This window comes from Triplophysa dalaica, chromosome 17, assembly GCF_015846415.1.
Source record: "Triplophysa dalaica isolate WHDGS20190420 chromosome 17, ASM1584641v1, whole genome shotgun sequence".
NCBI lineage: Eukaryota > Metazoa > Chordata > Actinopteri > Cypriniformes > Nemacheilidae > Triplophysa > Triplophysa dalaica.
This window is the reverse complement of record NC_079558.1, coordinates 9,167,496-9,187,544: the sequence shown is the minus strand read 5'-3', so window position 1 is coordinate 9,187,544 and position 20,049 is coordinate 9,167,496. Positions and strand designations below refer to the sequence as shown.

General features: G+C 36.4%; 3 protein-coding genes across 10 annotated transcripts; 1 reads left to right on the top strand and 2 right to left on the bottom strand.

Annotated features, from left to right (window-relative positions):
* Positions 1–79: 79 nt before the first annotated feature.
* On the bottom strand, positions 80–4,472 carry LOC130439520 (monocarboxylate transporter 7). Its single transcript, XM_056772170.1, has 6 exons — positions 4,098–4,472; positions 2,938–3,190; positions 2,490–2,633; positions 2,282–2,410; positions 1,423–2,211; positions 80–1,336 (listed from the first exon to the last, which is right to left on the bottom strand). The coding sequence occupies exons 2-6, from the start codon at positions 3,173–3,175 to the stop codon at positions 1,107–1,109; spliced, it is 1,530 nt and encodes a 509-aa protein (XP_056628148.1). The 5' UTR covers positions 3,176–3,190; positions 4,098–4,472; the 3' UTR covers positions 80–1,106.
* On the top strand, positions 3,593–19,652 carry LOC130439518 (arylsulfatase G-like). Of its 7 annotated transcripts, XR_008909461.1 has the most exons (14): positions 3,593–3,709; positions 4,817–5,061; positions 5,152–5,339; positions 5,526–5,573; positions 5,916–6,027; positions 6,129–6,260; positions 7,276–7,472; positions 7,724–7,804; positions 8,236–8,344; positions 8,422–8,542; positions 8,659–8,749; positions 8,867–9,139; positions 16,139–16,222; positions 16,586–16,625. XR_008909461.1 is itself a non-coding variant. In XM_056772163.1 (13 exons), exons 2-12 carry the CDS (start codon positions 4,832–4,834, stop codon positions 9,136–9,138), a joined length of 1,581 nt encoding a protein of 526 aa, XP_056628141.1. In that variant the 5' UTR covers positions 3,593–3,709; positions 4,817–4,831; the 3' UTR covers position 9,139; positions 10,122–10,293. The 7 variants fall into 7 exon arrangements, 6 of the variants coding, with proteins under 6 accessions (XP_056628141.1, XP_056628142.1, XP_056628144.1 ...); XM_056772163.1 differs by lacking the exons at positions 16,139–16,222; positions 16,586–16,625 and adding an exon at positions 10,122–10,293; XM_056772161.1 differs by lacking the exons at positions 3,593–3,709; positions 4,817–5,061; positions 5,152–5,339; ... (6 more) ...; positions 8,422–8,542; positions 8,659–8,749 and adding exons at positions 16,834–17,073; positions 17,165–17,278; positions 17,441–17,578; ... (5 more) ...; positions 19,044–19,215; positions 19,302–19,652 and having other exon boundaries at positions 9,002–9,139; positions 16,586–16,742.
* Positions 10,290–16,075, bottom strand: snx11 (sorting nexin 11). 2 transcript variants are annotated; one of them, XM_056772169.1, is made up of 7 exons: positions 15,213–16,075; positions 14,661–14,715; positions 14,278–14,364; positions 13,318–13,418; positions 13,031–13,126; positions 12,713–12,937; positions 10,290–12,618 (listed from the first exon to the last, which is right to left on the bottom strand). In XM_056772169.1, the coding sequence occupies exons 2-7, from the start codon at positions 14,682–14,684 to the stop codon at positions 11,724–11,726; spliced, it is 1,428 nt and encodes a 475-aa protein (XP_056628147.1). In that variant the 5' UTR covers positions 14,685–14,715; positions 15,213–16,075; the 3' UTR covers positions 10,290–11,723. The 2 variants fall into 2 exon arrangements, with proteins under 2 accessions (XP_056628147.1, XP_056628146.1); XM_056772168.1 differs by lacking the exon at positions 15,213–16,075 and adding an exon at positions 14,808–15,200.
* Positions 19,653–20,049: the final 397 nt, after the last annotated feature.

The following is a 20,049-nucleotide window of genomic DNA, read 5'->3' as shown; positions in this document are numbered from 1 at the left end:
AATAAAGCTGTAGATCTCTTATTTAATGTTCAGCTTAAGACATCTGTTATGAGTGAAAACAAACCAGAAAACAATAACAAAAAGATGAACATGGCTTTATTTTAAAATCTGAAAGAGTTCATGACAGTCATCTATTATGCCTTGTAAATAAAATATATATTGCAAAAACATTCCATGGAAGACAGCAAATACAAATCCCTTTCTCAAATATATAAAATTATGTGACACAAAATGATCTGTCAAGTGACAGTTTTTCAATAACAACATAAGAGGTAAGAGGTAAATTATAAAGTTTTTCATTTCAGACACTGTCACATTTGAAGTTGTGGCTCATTTATTACGAAGACGTAGCATTACTTCTTGATTTCACAGTTAACATTAATGTGCTTTGTGGTGAACTGTATGCACAGTGATCTCTAAATAAAAGAGATGCTAATGTAATTCACAGTGGAGAAAACAATCATACGGAAGAGCAATGATAGTAAACAACTGGTAGTGTATTGGTAATAATAAGTTGTTTACCGCAGTTAACATTCAGAATTGACTAGTTGTGCAAAATAATAAATACTGATTTGTCACTCTCTTGAAAGAAAAAATTATAATTGGATAATTGATGATAATTGGGGATCTTAACAATAATTGAGTATATGAAGCATTAAATAAAAAAATTCTATAACGTTTCTGTTTCTTATACCATTCTACCGTTATAACTTCAGCCATCATGTTCAACATTTACTTTGGCTTGGCTTTACTCTTCAGTTCTTCGTCATCACTTATACATTCATTGCCTGTATTCACTAAAACCACTAAAATGTGGTTTCCTGTCATAGATCATCTCTGTTCTTTGCACAGATGCATGGACTTCATGGGACTTTTCATCAATAAAAGTCCCAGCGTATCAGCGAAGTATCACCTAACATGTGTCTTCTCAATTTATTGAGGTTTGTGCTCATTCTTGGCGTACTTGAGTATTTTCATGACAACTACTGTATGACATGAGTTTCACTTAACATTTGCTATAAATCAAAATGTAGATTTTCTTTAAAGTACTACATTCTTTTAATATCACAGGTCTGATCCTACAGTTCTGAAATACATGCCTTGATTTAAGACTTGATTTCTGTGTTTACGTTAATGTCCACCTCTTGAAAATCCCCTGGCATGTCTTTGGATTCTTGTTGCACTACGGGGTTGTTTCTGCCATTGTCCCTCCTCATGCATAGACGACCTGTCTTTGCTGGGCGTACAAGCGCAAGAAAGACGGCCCCTAGTCCCATACCCCCAGCGCAGGAGAAGAATGCAGAGCTGTAATTTTGTGTAATGTCCACAAGGGCACCTAAAATATTTTAAGAACATTTTGTAAACTGTGTTGCTGATTTGGGGAGTTTTTATATTTGACATAAAACACATGAAGGTTCTTACCTCCTAGAGGTGGACCGGCAAGTCCAGCAAAGCTCTGAATGCAAACATAGACGCCTACAGCCAAGGGCATTCTCTTGATCCCTATGACATCATCCTCAGCCAACATTGGAATGTGTGTGGATGCAATGTTTCCGAGCAAGAAGCCGTAAAGCACGCAACACACAACGAGTCCCCAGAATCCATGTACCAAGGTGAACAACACCAGCGCCAGACACATCAGTGATACGCATCCAAGCAGTACAAAGATTTTTCTAACCCGCCCCAAGTTCAGTACCCATCCAATAGAGAGCCGGCCAAAGATCTCAGCGATAGCCATTGTCGACAGCATATAGGCAGCCTTGTCTCTCTCCGTACCCATACTGGCACTGAGCTCCACCACATACAGCTGTGGAGCAAAGAATCCCAACGTTGCAAAGAGGCCAAACGCTGAATAACACAAAAAACTGCCTTCCTTCAAGACAGTCAAGTCCAGGAGCTTATTTTTAGCTTGCATACTAATGTCCTTTTGTTTTGGAGGAACCTGAAGTGGCTCCACCTCACCCTTCTGCTCCCCAACAGATTCGAGGCCAGCTTCATGCATGTCAGGAGACAGGACATCTAAATCTCCAGAGTTTCTCAGCTGGTCTATGGGAATAGAGTTTGTGATCTGCTCAATTCCAGTTTGAGATGTCTTTGGTTTGATGACTATGGGTCGAAGCAATGCTCCACAGATAATGATGATTCCCTGCAATGTTCCGATCACCACCAAGGTGTATCTCCAGCCAATGTGATACTTTAGAGCTGTGAATGCTGCCAAAACAAGCGATACGTTGAATGATTTAAATTATATTATATTGTAATTGAGCAGGACTACCCTCACCTGGAGCAAAAGCAAATATAGCAAATGATTCTCCAGTGGAGGCCATGGCGGTGACCACAGAGCGACGTTTGCTGAAGTACTGGGACAAGATTGTGACAGTTGGCAGAAATGTCAAACAGTAACCCAGTCCTACAAAGTGAAAGATATTCAAAGACAACAATTATTTTCTATTATTTTGTATAAGATAAAGAGGTCCGAGTTTTATTACCTGCAACTATCCCAATAGTGAGGTACATCTGATTGATGGAGCTGGTGAATGCAGTGGAGATTGTGCCCAGGGAGATGAGAAACCCTCCGAACATCACAACCGGCTGGAAGCCGAATCGATTACTCAGCACTGATGATAAAGGTGCTAAAGAGGCACAAAATCTTAGACACAGATGGCAAGGTTGCAAAAATGAATGCATGCATAAGAAAAAAATATGTAATAAAATGTGGCCAAATGCAGTTCCTTTAAAACAGTGGAGGATCTCAACCTTTTCGATGTGTATTATCATATAAATAACCCAACACTAAGAAATTTCTTGATTTAGCTTGTTTAAGTGTTATTTTATCTTTCATTTTATGTTCTCTTTAGACGACCTTTGAAGTTGTTGAGGCGTACAATGTAATGTTGAAACGCATACTGTCATGAAGCTACTTTTCAGACTTCTTACCTGTAAAAGTCATAACAAAGACACATATTGAAATGATCCAGGATACTCTGCTGTTGCTCTCCTCAAAGTCAGTCATAAGATCCTTGAGAAAAATTCCAAAACTTTTGATGACCCCATAGGTGAACACCTCAACTAGAAAAAAGGCCACAGCCACAATCCATCCCCAGCCTCCATCTGGGACCTCTGTATATACATTAGGGCCAAGGCAACCTTTCAGTCTGAACATCCACCGTGCCATAATGAAAACAGTAACCTGTGGCAATAACAGGAATATTTTATTCGTTTATTGCATTTGTGGTTTATAAAGTTACAAATCAGTCTTCTCTGTTAAAAAGAGAACTGTGTTTTGAGGTTCTTTTCAGTTAGGCTATATGTTTTCTGTAAAAGAGCATAGCGTTACTGTAATTTTGCAGCATTTTGCACCAGACCTGTGGTGCAAAAAAAATGGCACTTAAATGTTTTAGTTCAAAAGTGTTAGGAATAGGTAATGAAAAACAACTGCACAACATGTTCAGTTTTATAATTAAAAAAAGGAGTACTTTTGACCGGAATGTATCGCTTAAAGTGTGTTTGATGTCACGCGGCGATGCGCAGATCGATCGCCGTATGACACCAAAGTCCCGCGAGAACATCTATTAAATCCCTCTCGCGTGATTTTTACGCACAGCTGGGCGGGAAGAAGCGAAATGTCAACAACTGATGCGCTTTTATCATAAAAACGACTGAAATGATTCATTTTAAACCGTTCGGCTTTAGATGAGGACTTTCTCAGGTAAATAATATTTGCTTCATATATAATCCAATTTATTCTGAAGTGCATATGTACATTAATGTTCTCGCTCATGGATAAAAGTTTAAGGACCGGTCTATTCCATTAACTAACGTTACCTTTGTAGACTGCAAAACAATATTTGTGTGTGTGTTAGAGTTCGGCCTGTCTTATTGTATTATTTGGTCATATTTTTGTAAAATAATTTTGCTTATGTATTTTATGTACATACAACAGAGAGACTTTCTATTCCACGCGGTCATGCCTATATATAAGGGCAAATAATTTTTTATATATAAATTATGTAGCATGTAATGTATATAATATGTAGCAATAAGTATACTACTTAATACTTAAAAATTGAAAAACAAAACGATATATCCGTGCTTACCTGTTATGGACAGTCTAAAAGAGAACTGTTGTTGCTCTGTTCCCCTTCTGCCAAGAGTCCATGTGCTGCTGGGTGGGTCCACTTTCACAAATACTGAGTGTCTCTTTGGTGGGAGGTTACAGCTGTTCAGCATGCTATGGATTGGTTTACAGTAAATGTTGAACGAAAGGCCACACCGGCAACCCCTTGAATTGGAAATGTTGAAGAACTTCCTCTTTTTTTTATCTCCCACCCCAGTGTTAAGTGGTCTCAGGCTGCAGAAGTCCATAAATGTTTCAAAAGGACTAATGCTCTAGTTGAAGCTTCTTAGATAAAAGCCAGCAGTGTCTGATATAACAACCCAACAGATTCCCTCAGAGACATCCACATTGGTTTACACTGTAAATACAGCAACCTCAGCTATATTACTGTTAAATGATACCTCATGCTATGATATTATAATCGATTTTATAGAGTACATTCAGTGTGCTGTGGTTATCAAAGGTTTACCACTTCTGATTTTGCTTTGTTATACCTAAAAAAGATTAGGAAAATAGGAAAATAAATAAGCAGGATTGTTGTCTCCTTTAAATTAGAATGAGAATTGCTTTATAGCCTTGTTGGAACTGTCATTTAAGTGACTTAAAAATTATAAATGATAGTAATTGAAATTCAGTATTATATTAGTTAAAAAGAAGGATTTACGGATGTTGAATTTATGTTTTATTCTCCTTTTTTAGATTTAGTAACTGAAAATGGCTCAGCTTGGTTTCTGTGCTCTGCTCCTTTTTTATTTTCTGTTCTCTGGACTGGTTTATCACGTTAAAAGCCATACAGAAAATCAACGTAAGCCTCACGAGCAAGACCGCCCCAATTTCATCATTATTTTAGCAGATGATATTGGTTGGGGTGATCTGTGGGTGAAAAGGCCTCACAACTCCACACCAACACCCTGGCTGGACTCACTAAGGGATAAGGGCAAAAGGTAAATTTTGTGTTATTTAGACTTGCCTTGTCACGGTCTGTGCCTAATTCTGTCTGATTATCTGGTGGAGTTATATCTGTTGATTTGCAGATTGACAGACTTCCATTCTCCTGCCTCCACATGCTCACCCTCACGTGCTGCCCTCCTGACCGGCAGACACGGGCTGCGCAATGGGGTCACTCACAATTTTGCTGTGGGGTCAGTTGGAGGACTGCCATTTGAAGAGATCACGTTTGCTCAGGTCCTGCAAGATTCAGGATACTATACGGCCATGATTGGTGAGCTCGGCAATATTCCAAGAATATGCAGAGAACAACAACAACGATTAACATTCTGAGGGCAATAAACCTTAAACAGATTAGCTCTCCTTCACTGTTACCATAGCAACTAATAAACTATCCAGGGTGCAATTCAATATGTTTCAGTTACAATTATTTACAATGCCTGTCTTGATATCATAACAGGAAAATGGCACCTTGGTCATAATGGATCGTACAGTCCAGTTCATAGAGGTTAGTAAACAGGATTTTTTTGTCTTTTTAAAAGCTAAAGTTGTAAGCATTTAAATTGCCCTTTCTGTACCTATTTCAGATTTTTTGCATGCTCTTTACATTTAAAACGCATGTTATTGTGAAAAACAGTGTTGTTGACAGAGCATTTTCACATAAAAATCAATAATATTACAAAAAAATAAACTATCACATACATTAGAATGTTTTATTTAATATATACATATTATTATTATTATTATTAATTATTATTTTAACATTAAGGTTTTAAAAACATGTTTACCAAAGGTTGACAACCAGGTCAAATTATCACAATATTTGTATTTTTGTTTATTTACACTACAGGTTTCGACTACTACTATGGTATTCCTTATAGTAATGACATGGGCTGCACTGATAAACCAGGCCTTGACCTTCCCACCTGCCCACCATGCATGCACGGTCAATATACTGCTGGGTGTGTTATTTTCCATCTCACAAGATCATAACATGGGATGCCATATCCTCTTATTTTGTAGATACCTTGATCTTTACTGAAAGAAAGGTTTTGTTCAACAGGAAGCATGAGCAATGCTACAGTAAAGTGGCGTTACCTCTGTTTGAAAATGAGACAATAGTTGAACAGCCCTTGGACACATGGAGCCTTAAAGAACGATATGCTGCGGCAGCAGTAAAGCAGATAAAAACTAGGTGTGTCCACCACTTCTACAGTATGTTTTTTTTATTTGAAATGATTCATAAACAACAAAGTGACATACTTGATATGTTTCCATGTCCCATCTTGGTTGATCCTATTTTAATAGCCAATTTTTTACCAACATTTTGAAAGAGAGATTAATAAAGCTAACTTGAACTTCATGGTAAGATTGGTTAAAATGTGTAATGAAATAGAACATTTTAGAGCCAGCAGTGAACTAGAGCCAAAACCATTGTTGATTTAAAACAGATATTAGGGAACAGTTTTGCACAGTGTTTGGGGACTTTGTTCAGTCAATATAAGGTCTCTAACAGACTGTAAACAAGTTAACTGGAGAGACGAAGTTGCAGTGTTGACCGTGCTTTGACGCAGTCCAAGGATAGATTAGGATCAGGTGGTCTGTGCACATCCAAACCCCATCTCTTTATTAATATACCTGCATTTCATTACTTGTGATGATGGCTTTAATGGGATATTTTACCCAGAAATAAAAAAATATGTCACAATTTATTCACCCTCATGTCTTTTTTAAAACCTGTATATGACTCATTCTTTGGAACACAAAAGAAGATATTTTGAGAAATGTTTAAGGCATTTTGTGTCCATACAGTTGAAGTCAATGGGGTTTAATATTGTTTGGTTAACACCTTTCTTGAAAATATGTTCTTTTGTGTTCTGCAGAAGAAATTCACACAGGTTTTGGAGTAAATAATTAAATATTTTTTGTTTTTGGGAGACCTATTCTTTTAAAACTTAATATCTACGCACTTGAATTGAGCCACTTTAAATTAGAAGTGATTTGATTGTAGGGTAACAACATTAACGTATGAATTTTCAATATGAATTTTCCATTACATTTTCGCAAAGTTTCAAGTTAAAGTAGCTTTATTATCTCAAGGTAATGAAAAAGTACAAGCATAGTCTTTCAGAAATATATGTGCTTATCATTTTTTTTACTGTACAGTGTAACTTATAGAATAAATGTGGGTTTTATTCCTGTTGGTGTAGCGTTTCTCGCAAACAGCCTTTCCTACTCTATGTGGCTCTCGCTCACATGCACGTCCCGCTGTTTCATAACCCCTTCTTCAACGTTACGACGCAGGCCCCATACACAGCCAGCCTCAGTGACATGGACTCCCTGGTGGGCACTATCATGGAGGCTGTCAGCACTGAGCAGTTGGAAAACACACTAATATGGTTCACTGGTGAGTTTTTTTGTGCATTAATTCCCTCAATGCATTGCTAGTTTGTACTCTTACACTTCTTAAAATTATTGGTGAAATTTGTACTCTTACACTTCTTATAATTATTGGTGAAATGATAACAATTTTTATATGATTAATGATAATATAATATTGATGATGATAAAATTGAAATGACTATAGTTTTTATGCCCATATTTTCTCTGTTCATTAAGCCATGCAAATGTATGAATATACAGTTTTGTATTCTTAAGGTGACAATGGCCCATGGGAACAGAAATGCCAGTTTTCGGGGAACGTTGGGCCTTTTGTTGGAAGATGGCAGACAAGCAGAGGTAGCAGACACAACATTAGAAACATTTTACCAGAATTATAAAGAAGATTTTTTTCTTATTTCTTTCTAAACTCTGATACATTTACTGTATATAAAATGAACAAATACACAGTCCACATCCCCATTGTTATTATACAATTAACTCTGTGTGTTCCTCATACTATAGAATTCAACAAATTTTGTTTAATTAGGTAAAAATTCTAAGCAGTAAAATTGTGAAGGTCCCACACACATTCAGTCCAGTTCTGGACTGAGTGTACTGTACTCTTATTGATAGCTGAAATTATAATCTGATTCTTCCAAAGAGTAGGACGTGTGTAAATGATGAAATTCTGTGGGGGCAGATTTCACAAGAGCCTTGTAATGTTTCTTAAGTTGTTTCAGATAACAAACCCATTAATTGATTTATCATGTTGACGTTGGTTTGTGCAGGTGGCGGATCAGCTAAGAGAACCACATGGGAAGGAGGTCACAGAGTTCCCACAGTGGTCGCCTGGCCCAAGAAGATCAAACCCAACAGCACCAGCAATGCCCTGCTGAGGTACAGGAACAATGAGAACATTTTGTGATAATATTGTTTTTGTTTTCACTGTGTGACTGCTTCCTCTTATTTTGTAGTGGTATGGATATCTTTCCAACCATCCTCTCCCTGGCTGGTGTAAAACCGCCATCAGATCGACGTTATGATGGAATGGATATAACAGACATTCTGCTTAATGACTCGAACTCAGGGCATAAGGTTTGTTTGGAAAAACACCACCAAACTTACCACAACAAAAAACTGTGTTGTTTTATAGGTTAGAAATTTGTTAAAGAAAGACCTGGATGCAACCATGTGTTTGTTTTCTTTTGCAGAGTATCATGCATCCAAACAGTGGGGCTGCTGGACAGTTTGGAGACCTACAAACCGTTAGGCTGAAACATCACAAGGCGTTTTACATCACAGGTCTCTGTTATTAAAACTACTCGTCATTAAAAACCTTACTTTCTCAGAAATCATATTTTTGTGAAACACCCCTTTGGTTGTTATAGTGAATGCACTGACACTCATGTGCTCTCTCAGGTGGATCAGAGGCATGCGGAGGAGGAAGTGGACAACAGCATTATCACCAACCGCCTCTGATATTTGACCTCTCGCAGGATGAGGCAGAAGAGGCACCTTTGAACCCCGACAGCGATGAATACAGGTTTGTCCTACGGGAAGTAGTAAAAGAAAGTGCTGCTCTGCTGTTGGACATTGCCACGGATAAGGTATCGACCGCCAACTACAGGACAGATCCTGCTGCTGTGCCCTGCTGCCAAAACCCCATCTGCCGATGTCACAGTCTGAAATGAGGTCAGTGGGTTCGGCCTTGACCTCAGAGCTGTTTGTCAGATGTGTTTGATCATATCTGCATATCGAAAAACACAACTGTAGCTTCACACCGAGAAAATAACAATGTCCCAGAAAACACCACTGAGATGGGTTATGTTAACCCTGTACATGAAACTATAGATGTTGTAATACTTATTTATTCTGCTGTTCATTATGAGCTAGAGAACGTTCTGAAAAAACATGACTGTTTGAGGTTCTTACCAGAGACATACCATGATCATAAATGACATTGTTTTGATCAAAATTTGCTATAGGTTTTTTACAGAAAGACAAAAAGATTGATATTATGTCTCCATCTTGTGGTGATATGGTTGCCTTTACCTAGTTAACTTACAAGAGTGAGTACAACAATAAACACATTCATCATAGGGAGGCAATAATATTAAAAGTGCTAAAACAGGGTACCAAGTTTCAACAGTAATAGACAATACATAATCAGGGAAAATATGTAAATTTTTCAAGGGAAAGAGAATTCAACATCTTGTATGACTGGATCAAGGAATGATAAACATTTAACAATTACAATTTTTTATTAAAGGAATGGTTCACGCAAATATGAAAATTCTGTCCTTATGTACTCATCTTCTTGTCATTTCAAACCTGTATAACTTTCTTCTGCAGAACACAAAATGAGATATTTTGGAGAATGTTGGTAACCGAACAGTACCCATTGACTTGCAAAATATTATTTTATTTCAAATATCTTTTGTGTTCTGTGGAAGGAAGAAAGTCAAACATGGTTGAAGTGCGAGTAAATGATGACAGATTTTTGTATATTTTTGGGTGAACTATCGCTTTAAAACACACTTGATAGAATTAAAATATATACATTTCTTATTATATTCTGAATATAAATTTTATATAAAAACAATAAATGTGAATTATTTCATCATTATTTACCCTCATTTAATTCCAGACTTGTATGACTTTCTCCCTTCTGCAGAACACAGTAAGATATTCTGGGGAGCATGACTTCCATTGTATGGACACAAAACCACTGAGACATTTCTCAAAATATTTTTGATTCCACAAAATTATACTTTGTAACTAAATGTTTTCTAAGGGGCATGAATCTGAACACGTTTCTGAAGTACAATGAATGTATGTGAAATATATTTCTCATTCTGTTTCTCTTTATTTCATTGTTGTTAGTTTGCACACTGAAAAATCCACACAGACATACAAAACAAACATGTTTCTGGATTCAATTAAAATATTAATTTCCTCTACAACCAAGTATTAACAAAACAAAGTTTCATTTTGTTTGAAATAAAAACAAAATTCTACATAGGGTGCTTTGAAATTGCAATATTAATGTGCGTTTGTAATCTTCTAATTTCGTTTCCGGTTTGAAAAAATATTTTTTTTAACTTAAAGATATATAAACAGAAGTATTTAAAGTACATAAAGCAGTTCCCTTTACTGTTAAATTTCAAGCAAGTTCCTTAATAGTGAAAGTTTATATTTCTGTAGGAGTGTTGGTAGCAGCCAATGTAAAACAATATCACAGCAGAATATAAATAGATGGGCAGTCAGTGAGCAACAACAAACAGACTTAGTGCAACAGTCATTTCATAGCTCAGGAAAAAAATGAATCTATTAAAATTAGTGTTTTGTCCACAAATTACTGTAAATTCAAAGAAATATCCAGCATCAATTTGAAAACCACACTGGTTCTAAAAGGTTAATAACCCAAAGTTCCAACAGAGTGAGTAACATGTTTTACATAGAAAAAGGGAAGTGCCTAAGAAAATAACAAGTCATCTACAACTGGAATTTGAAAATGCAAAACATACACATGTCGACGCATGTCAGCAGATCTCTTTGGGGAGATGCTAAAATCATACTTCACAATAATGTAAATGTAATCAGTTTTCCATGGTTATGCACTTCGCCCTTTACACCGTTCCCTCCCAACTTATATTGGTCTTCATGGGATAGTTCACCCAAAAATAAAAATTCTGTCATCATTTACTCACCTTCGAATTATTCCAAATCTGTATACATTTCTTTGCTCTGATGAACACAGAGAAAGATATTTGGAAGAATGCATATAACCAAACAGTTCTTGGTCACCCCATTGACCACCATAGTAGGGAAAATATCTTCCTGTTGAAAACGGTACAATATATTTTGAAGAATCTAGGACAGCAAACAGTTCTGTGGCACTTTTGACTATGGTAGTCAGTGGTCCAAGAACTGTTTGGTTACAAGGATTTGTCCAAATCTTTGTCTGTGTTCAACCAGAATCAACTAGAGAGAATGTAATTCATGACAGAATTTTCATTTTTGGGTGAACTGTTCCTTTAAGTATTTGTTGCACGACTGCGAATGGCACAGTGCATTATCTTTGCTACCTTTTCATTCACATTCACATTATAAGAGAAAACTACAGCCTGTCTGTCATTCGTTTTATCTTCTGTAAAACAGTCTATAAACAAACATGTCAACAATCAATCTAAGTGAAAACAGGTGACGATGTGTTCAGCTGTATGTTATTCAATATTTTGTGCTTACAGTGTCTCCGAATACTTGCTATTTGGAATTACTTTACGTTGGGTTCTTGGGAAGCGATTATCATATGACAATCCTTTTCCAGACATTGCACTGAATCAACCTCTATGGCTTGTAAAACAAGTGGGCTGACATCGGCAGTATTTGCATCGAGGTTCCTGTCATCATACTTGTCCACATTTTGCACAGTCAGTGTCATTGGAGCAGTTTGCGTGACCAGAGCTTCCTCACTTCCCTCAAGTATCAAAACGGCGCTGCCGAATTGATCATTTTTTGCATTGATCTCGTTCACCGCACCGACATCATCCTCACTGCACTCAGAGGGGGAAAGACACGTTTCGTTGATCTCTGAATGTGTGCGGCCGTTTTCATTCACTTTCTCTTCATCACCGATTTCACTCTCATCGGTCATCTCAGCCTCACTATGTTCTTGGTGTTTAGCATCTGGGATGTTCTCCTCAGAAACACAGGTTCCATCAAGTGCAACATCTTTATAAGTTTGATCTTCGGCTTTAACAAGATCCTTTCCAATGCGTTCACACTGTCCCTTTTCTTCTTCGCTGGTACCATCAATGGTCCTTCTTTCAATGTCACTGCCAGCATATATTTCTTGTTCAGCTTTATCTAGACAATCTAGATCTCCTTGCGGTTCATCACTCTGTGTGACATGGTATTCATGTCCATCCCTTTGTAGATCTTTCCCATCAAGCCTTTGTGTCTTTTTGGATTTACCACTTTCAGCAATAACCACTACATTAATGGTGCTTTCTCTCTCTTGAATCATGTGTTCATGGTCACTTTCCTCCTTTGAATCAGATCCAGCCTGTTCTGTATCACTCGGTATTAGCACTGTTTCTAGATCTGAAGCATCCGTAAATTCACTCGGAGGCTCTAATCTAGTGGACGTGGGTAGGTGAGGAGCAGGGCTGTAAAATGGATGATTATTATTTTAATTAATAGGATGATTATTATTTATATTAATACTACTTTACAATATGCTTGAATGTAATAGTTTTAAACCTCTCAGTGGATTCATATGTGACAGGGGCCGTCCATAACTCTTGCCCCCCGACCCCCTCCTCCTGTGCCCATCCACGGTTGGAGGAAGCGTAAGTCAGAATGGCCTCGGTCACGGTGTAGGGGGTGTGGCCTTGCACACAATCCTCAATGTGCTTGATAGGAAGCTGAGTCTGCAGGAAGAGATGGAGTTGGCTGTCAGACAGGCATACTGTCATGTGCAGAAGCCTGTAAGTAAAACAACAGCAATCAATCATTTGAAGAAAATTAGAAAGTCGAATACTGGCATGGTGAAATATTTGTTACTAAACTAAAACTGACTTGTCCAGGAAGCTCTGTAGACCTTTTCTTCTCCTTTCAATGAAGTCATCATTTATAAATGAAAAGAAGGATTTTTTGGGCAGATCGGGAACAGGCCTGTGGGTAAAAACAAAAGAAATCAACCAAACAGAATGTGCATATTACACAAGCATTTCTGACAAAGTATGTCCTTTATATAAGTATCCCAATATTAATTCAGTAGTAGTGAATGTGATAATAATGTAAAGAAAAGCAGCAGAGATGGATATGATCGGGTATATGATATTTGAAATTGTGCATGTGCTTACACAAGACCAGCATTCTTTTGTAGTTTTCTCTTCAACCACACAAACTCGCTGTATCGCCGCCTCACACAGGATGTTTTCGCAGTGAACGCTTTGCTGTTTGTCTGGTGACAGACACAGTAACCATAGTCAGATTAAAAACAACATACATGAAGACAAAACAACTGTTGTTCTATACACAAAAACAGGCACACATACCGCCACAAAAAATAAGAGACCATTCAAAATGTTAATTTAATTAGCCTTTCTGGTAGTATTGTGGCCATTCCCTGTCCAAATTAAACCTCAGGAGGAACATAAAGTCACTCAACAGCAATGTGAAAGACTGACAACATGAAAAGCGTGAAAAACACAGAGGTTAAATACATTTTAAGCTTTTGCTAAATATATGGAGAAATATTACTGATGTGTTGCTAGTAAATATGAACTTGTTTTCTTTGCACTATTTGAGGTCTGAAAAAATACAGAGCATCTTTTCTGTTATTTCACTTGTCTCTCCAGTTTTCATTTTCTGCAACTAGAAACAATCTTTTTAAGCGAAATTTAGGATAAATATTGTAAGTAGTTCATTTGACCTAAACACATATCAATAAATAGTAAATTCAGGAAAAAATGAAATGGTCTTTGAAATGGTCTCGTCTTCTTTTCTGTCACTGTATGTTTATATGAATTGGAAAGATTCTGAGTCTTTTCAAGGATTTTCATTATATTCTTTCATAAACCACTCATGTGGCATGCAAAATCCCTTCTAAGCAATTCAACAAATAATGAGGTCACAGCCTTTTAGTCTGTGATTTAATCAACACACATGCATTAACAACAAATATAAAAAACTCTAAAAAGATAACTATTTTATTTATTAAAAAAATTCCTTGTGACAACACTGATCACATTAGCATTTTTAGAGCTTTAAGAAGTCACACATCTGATTATATCGGAGATCCTTGAAGCAAAAATACTCACATGAAGGAAAATTTTGAAGTCCACATATGAGTTCCAAGATCCTTCATTCTGAAGCCGAGGATCCTGAACCCTCACGGCAATAAATTCCTGCAACAACAACAGAGCAACATTTTTAAGACCAAGACTTACACTGAACTATCAAACATGCATTACATATACCTTTAAAAAGACTACATTGAGGCTCATCTTGGATTGTAATCCACCAGCAATAACGTTTGTAGACCAAGTCTTAGCATTTACTTGATGACTAATGTTTCTAACCATGATCATCAGTCACTGACATCACTGGGGAATGTCACCACATGATTTAGGGTTGAGCAACCTTTGTTTTCTTGTTCAAAACATACATCACACACAATACAATAAAATAAGAGACATCTTACATCTTGTTCTTGACTTTTTATCATCCTATTAGAGGTAACTCGGCACAGTGGACATCTGTGAAAAAAACACAGAGTAATACGACTCAGCAATTAGAAAAACATTCACCATGCGACAACAACAACAATTCTTATCAATAAGTTACTCACATGACTTTTTCTTTTCTGTCTTTAGTTTTCCAGAATAAAGCAAATAATTTCATAAATCTGTAAAAACCATCAGATTCGCCAGACCTATTGGTCCTATCCCATTTACAAAACATTGCTGATTGTTTTGAGTTTCTAGGGTAAAAAGGGGAAACCAGCATCTTCTGAATGCACTTTCAACCCTCCGTGACTCATCTGCCCCACCCCTTCCTCTAAAATCCCTTTAGTCATGATTATTGGTCAGTTCTGTGGCCAATACCTTGATAGACTTATCACTGAAGACCAAGCAAACAAAGACGGCAACATATGTAGCTAATTTAACTAGATGTGGATCGCATTACTTAATTTTACATTTATTTAACACAATTCTGAGAGCGGACAGTACACAACATAATTTGAAACACTTACTGTACAATTTTATTCCCAGGTTGTATTCCAGCTGATAAAAATACAAGAAAATACACGAGCGTGAAACATGAGCAATGTAGAACAAAAAAGTACTGCCAGTGTCTTCTTTCGATCCGTTGGCAAAAATACGTTTTAAAGTGGTTTGCGATTACACAAAAACACGCCAAATCTGTTTGCAAATCAGCAAAAGTGATCAGTTCCTTGTTTTCCGGTTGCGAACTATATTAAATAGCGCCATCTAGTGTACTGGAGCGTCTCGTCACATCTGACGTCCAAGCTCGTGTGATGCGATATAAATAATTTATAGACTATTAAAAGAGGATGACAGCACCTGCAATAATTACGAAAATTCTTTTCATTTTTTTTAATGGACAGTCACATGCATACTTTGTTTTTGTTGTATGTATAACGTCCACATATCTTTTTTCAAGTACCAAATTGGAGGAAATCCGAGAAAAATCTGACGTCAAAGAATAATTAAATTCTTTTGAAGATGCATTGTCATGTGTATAAGCAGAGAAACAATCCATATAATATTAGAACTATATATTTTTATGAGACACCTCAGAGTTATATTTAGGTAAAACACATAAGACATATATAAAAAAAACTTGTTTAGAATGATCAATGTTGATATTGTACCTCACAGCACTTCAGAGTTAAGTCATAAAATAGTTTCTGATGTCTGTGATGATGGAGAATCCATTGTACATGTCTCATTGGTGTGTTGAGTGTAAGAACTTTATCCGCTTTAATCTTCTTTACCGTCTGTTCATGCAGGTGGTGATGTCAGATTGAGCAACACACAGAGAGAGAGAGAGAGAGAGAGAGAGAGAGAGAGAGAGAGAACACTTTGAACAAGTGCAGAGACGACTGTTTTCAATGCTTTTACTCTTATAATATGGTACATCCATTTATTTTTATAGGTGTCATAATAACATAAAAGTGGTTCTTTTACAACAAAGGAAATGGAGGAGGCAGAGATCCGACAGCAGAAGCTGGACAATCAGGTACAGATTTAATTTTAATTCTCTTAGATACCACTGAAAAAAATCCCACTACTTCTAATATTACTAAGTCAATCTTAGCTTTCGTTATCTTCATTACTTCAAACAGAATACAGTAATAAACAATATAGTTTTTCAGCATTTATTAATCACTTGTTATTTATTAAGCATATATCTATAAAAAGAAGTTTACATTTTTATGTTTGCTGTTGCCACAGATTTCAACCTGCTAACATTTAATAATGTTTGGTCATAAATTAATAGCATTATTTCCAATTACTTTTTCCTATTATTTATTTTTGGTTATTTTTAAAGAATGTTTGATAGAATGTGCTGTAGTTCTTATCAAATAAACATTTCTTTTAGCGTTCACTTTTGATCAAAAAGCAACAAAGAAGAAGGACAGATGCCCGGATGGTCACTGCGAATCATGACATTCAAACAAAGACACGGAGACAGAAAGCTGGATCTGATGACACAGCTTTGTTAATAAGCCAGTCTCAGAGCAACACTTCCCTCAATGGTTGGTAGATACTTTAAGAACCAGAAATCAGATTTATACATAGATGTTTCCATGCAATTTTTGGTTACACAAGACTACCTTTTGTTAACAGACACACAACCTGAGCAAGTTTATGAAAGCACTGTGGAGGAGATTAGTTTAGGAGAACTGACTATTTCATCAAAGGTGGAAGAAACATCACAAGAGATGGATGTGTATCATCCGGTCATGCCCAAGAAGTCTGATCTTGAGATCAGCACCCAACCAAGCCCTCAATGCATTCTAGGTACAGAAGACAAAACAGATGTAAAGAAAACAAAGAAAAAATGCACGAAAAAGGGACAAACAAAATGTAAGTGTTTGTCAATTGTTTTCAATTATACCTTTTGATTCTGCTTTAGTGTGCTTTGTCTTGACATTTTATTTTGCTAATTATTTCCAAGCACCAAAAAAGGCAGGAGACTTGGAGGAACATGAAGATTTAGAGAAGAAATCTATAAAGAAGAAGGACAAAAAAAAGGAATCCAAAGAGAAAGTGAAGACCGGGGAACAATCTTGTAAGTGCACCGGAGATGTGTCTCCATTGTTAAGCATGACAAAAGTTAAAGGCCATTTCCTGCACTGCCTAGTTCTTATCCATAAATAGGAAGTAACCTGACATTGGCATTGTTAACATTCCAGATATATAAATGGCACAATGTACACATGGTCTTTTCCAGCAACTCAGACTGATTCAGTGATGAAGTTCAACGTTGATGCAGAGAATAGTGCTGACTCAGAAAGTGATGATGAAAGAAAGGACTCGTCAAAGAGTCCTGTTCCTCCCACACCTAAAAAAGAACAAAAACTGAAAGCGGGTCAGTAGAATATTTTATGCCACAACCACATACAGTAGCCCTTCATATGAACTTCATCTTTAATAGCGGTTTGGTTTCTTCTGAATTGTGCAGAAATGTTTAAACGCATTCCTTCTTTTACTGAAGCAAAACATGACCTCAGTGACAGCAATGAAGAAAGAAACGAAGACGAGGGAGACAAAAAGGAAATAAAAAAAACTTCAAAGAAGCCAAAAGAAGCCAAAAATGTGAATAATCTTGCTTCTTTTAACTCTAACTATAAGGAATCTTCTTCTGACAGTGAATCTGAGAACATTGGAAGGGTGAGACATTTCATTGTAGTTAAAAATAACTTTTTCTTTTTCTCTCAGCTAGAGCAAACGAAATATACTATAAAATAACATAAAAATAAAAGAATCAATTGTTTTAGAACATTTTTTTAAATAATCATTATTTAACATGGAAAATTTCTGAACAATCTTACAGTGTAGATTTATTACATTCCATATTTTTACACTTTTATGTTCATTGTGCAGTCCTCTCCGATTTCTTTGGAGGATTTGGAACTTTTTGCCACGCGTCCAGCTCCAAGAGATGTGACCATTCAGTGCAGGATAACCAGAGACAAGAGAGGAGTGGAGAAAGGAATATATCCCACATATTACCTTCACATGGAAAAGGAGGATGGGAAGAGGGTAAGACAAGGAGAGAAAAACCTTGTCAAACATTTCAGAGTTTTGCTTTAGGTTTGTCTGGATATGCTGATATTCTGTTGTGTAATATTTTGAATGCGCAGGTATTTCTGATGGCGGGCAGGAAAAGAAAGAAATGCAAAACCTCAAATTATTTAATATCAATCGATCCCACTGATTTATCAAGAGATACAGAGAGCTTCATAGGCAAACTAAGGTCAGTGCCATTGAAGTCCATGTTGATTATATGACTAGAGTTTTTTACTGTTTGGAATTTTGGCCATGTAATAATACTTATCCTTTTAGGTCAAATGTCTTGGGGACAAAATTCACTGTTTATGACAACGGAGTGAATCCTGAGAAAAAAACATTCATCAAAGAAACAGACAGCCTGCGACAAGAGCTAGCTGCAATATGTTATGTATGTTAACATGTGCACCGTTTATATTTATAAAAATAATGGTCACATTGGAGAAAGCTTTCTATTATTATTCATTCTAATGTCACAGGAGAAAAACGTGCTGGGTTTCAAAGGTCCAAGGAAAATGACAGTGATCATCCCCGGTATGCATGAGAATGATGAGCGAGCTGTTATTCGTCCAAAAACAGTGAGTATTTTGTTGTGGTTCTATTAATGTTAAGGCACCTGTTAACCCCAGTGGTGTCTGAATGAGCAAACAATCAATCTGTAGCCTCATTCCTAAAAGTTCATGTTTGATACATTGAATAAATACGCTGTGTCATTTGTGATATAAGGTATTCTCAACAGATAAATTACTTTTTCCATGTCCTAGGAACTAGAGTCTTTACTCACTCGATTTGAGAATGGGAACAAAGAGAATTTAGTCACTCTTGTAAACAAGTCACCCAGCTGGAATGAGCAAACCCAGTCGTACGTGCTCAACTTCCATGGCCGAGTCACACAAGCATCAGTGAAAAACTTTCAGATTGTCCATCCAGATAATAGTGAGTGACAGGTTGTCCTATTACTTTCATGCTATAATATATGACAATATTATGTTTATTTTGAATCGTTATTATCTGTCTTTCAGTGGACTATATTGTGATGCAGTTTGGGCGGGTAGCAGACGATGTGTTTTCCATGGATTACAGCTTTCCTCTGTGTGCTCTACAGGCTTTTGCTATCACTCTGTCCTCCTTTGATGGCAAACTGGCCTGTGAATGATCTTGTTTCATCTTTTTCTTGTGTCTGTCAGTTTTAAAAAGGGAAAAGTTTGGAGTCAATCTTTCCATATTTTTTTATCTTTATGTCAGGAATTTGTATTATAAAATCTTTAGACATTTTGTAATAATAAGTATACAATTCAGTATGTAAATGATTCATTGTATTAATTATTTATACTGTATATTTACTGTACAATTAGAAAAATAAATAAATCAAGTTTTGATTTTCTATATTTGTATCATCTGTCTTTCAAGCCTGTTGTTTTTTTAAACACTTGAGCAAATAGATTTGAGATATTTTATTGTTTTTTTCTTTAATGTTCTTAATTGTTAACATACAAGAAAATAAATCTTAACTGTATATGAGATTAAATAATTCAATAAAAACTGATTCAATATACATTTTTATTCCTCATTATAAGGGTTCAATTCAAGGCTGTATTCATTTGTGGTTATAAACTTTCTTTACAGCAGGGGGCGGTGAAAACTTTGAACGTCTTGTAATACTTAAGCAAACACAGAAGGAGAATAGGACAAATTCGTACATTAACGTCTTTTGGGCGTGTTCCACTTCATGCAGCGCTGCGCAGATGGATTTAGGGTGTGACATGAAAT

Bases quoted from the DNA above. Each gene is read 5' to 3' on its own strand.
- LOC130439520 (XM_056772170.1), bottom strand. From the start codon at position 3,175: ATGGCACGGTGGATGTTCAGACTGAAAGGTTGCCTTGGCCCTAATGTA. The intron at 2,411-2,489 runs GTAATAAAACTC...TTCACTTTGTAG, and splicing joins CACTATTGGGATAGTTGCAG to GACTGGGTTACTGTTTGACA. The intron at 2,212-2,281 runs GTGAGGGTAGTC...TTGTTTTGGCAG, and splicing joins TATATTTGCTTTTGCTCCAG to CATTCACAGCTCTAAAGTAT.
- snx11 (XM_056772168.1), bottom strand. From the start codon at position 14,965: ATGCTGGTTTCCCCTTTTTACCCTAGAAACTCAAAACAATCAGCAATG. The intron at 12,938-13,030 runs GTCAGTTTTAGT...TTTTACTTACAG, and splicing joins CTACAGAGCTTCCTGGACAA to GCTTCTGCACATGACAGTAT. The intron at 12,619-12,712 runs GTTTAAAACTAT...TCCATTTTACAG, and splicing joins ACATATGAATCCACTGAGAG to CCCTGCTCCTCACCTACCCA.
- LOC130439518 (XM_056772161.1), top strand. From the start codon at position 16,181: ATGGAGGAGGCAGAGATCCGACAGCAGAAGCTGGACAATCAG. The intron at 16,743-16,833 runs GTTGGTAGATAC...TTTTGTTAACAG, and splicing joins GAGCAACACTTCCCTCAATG to ACACACAACCTGAGCAAGTT. The intron at 17,074-17,164 runs GTAAGTGTTTGT...ATTATTTCCAAG, and splicing joins GAAAAAGGGACAAACAAAAT to CACCAAAAAAGGCAGGAGAC.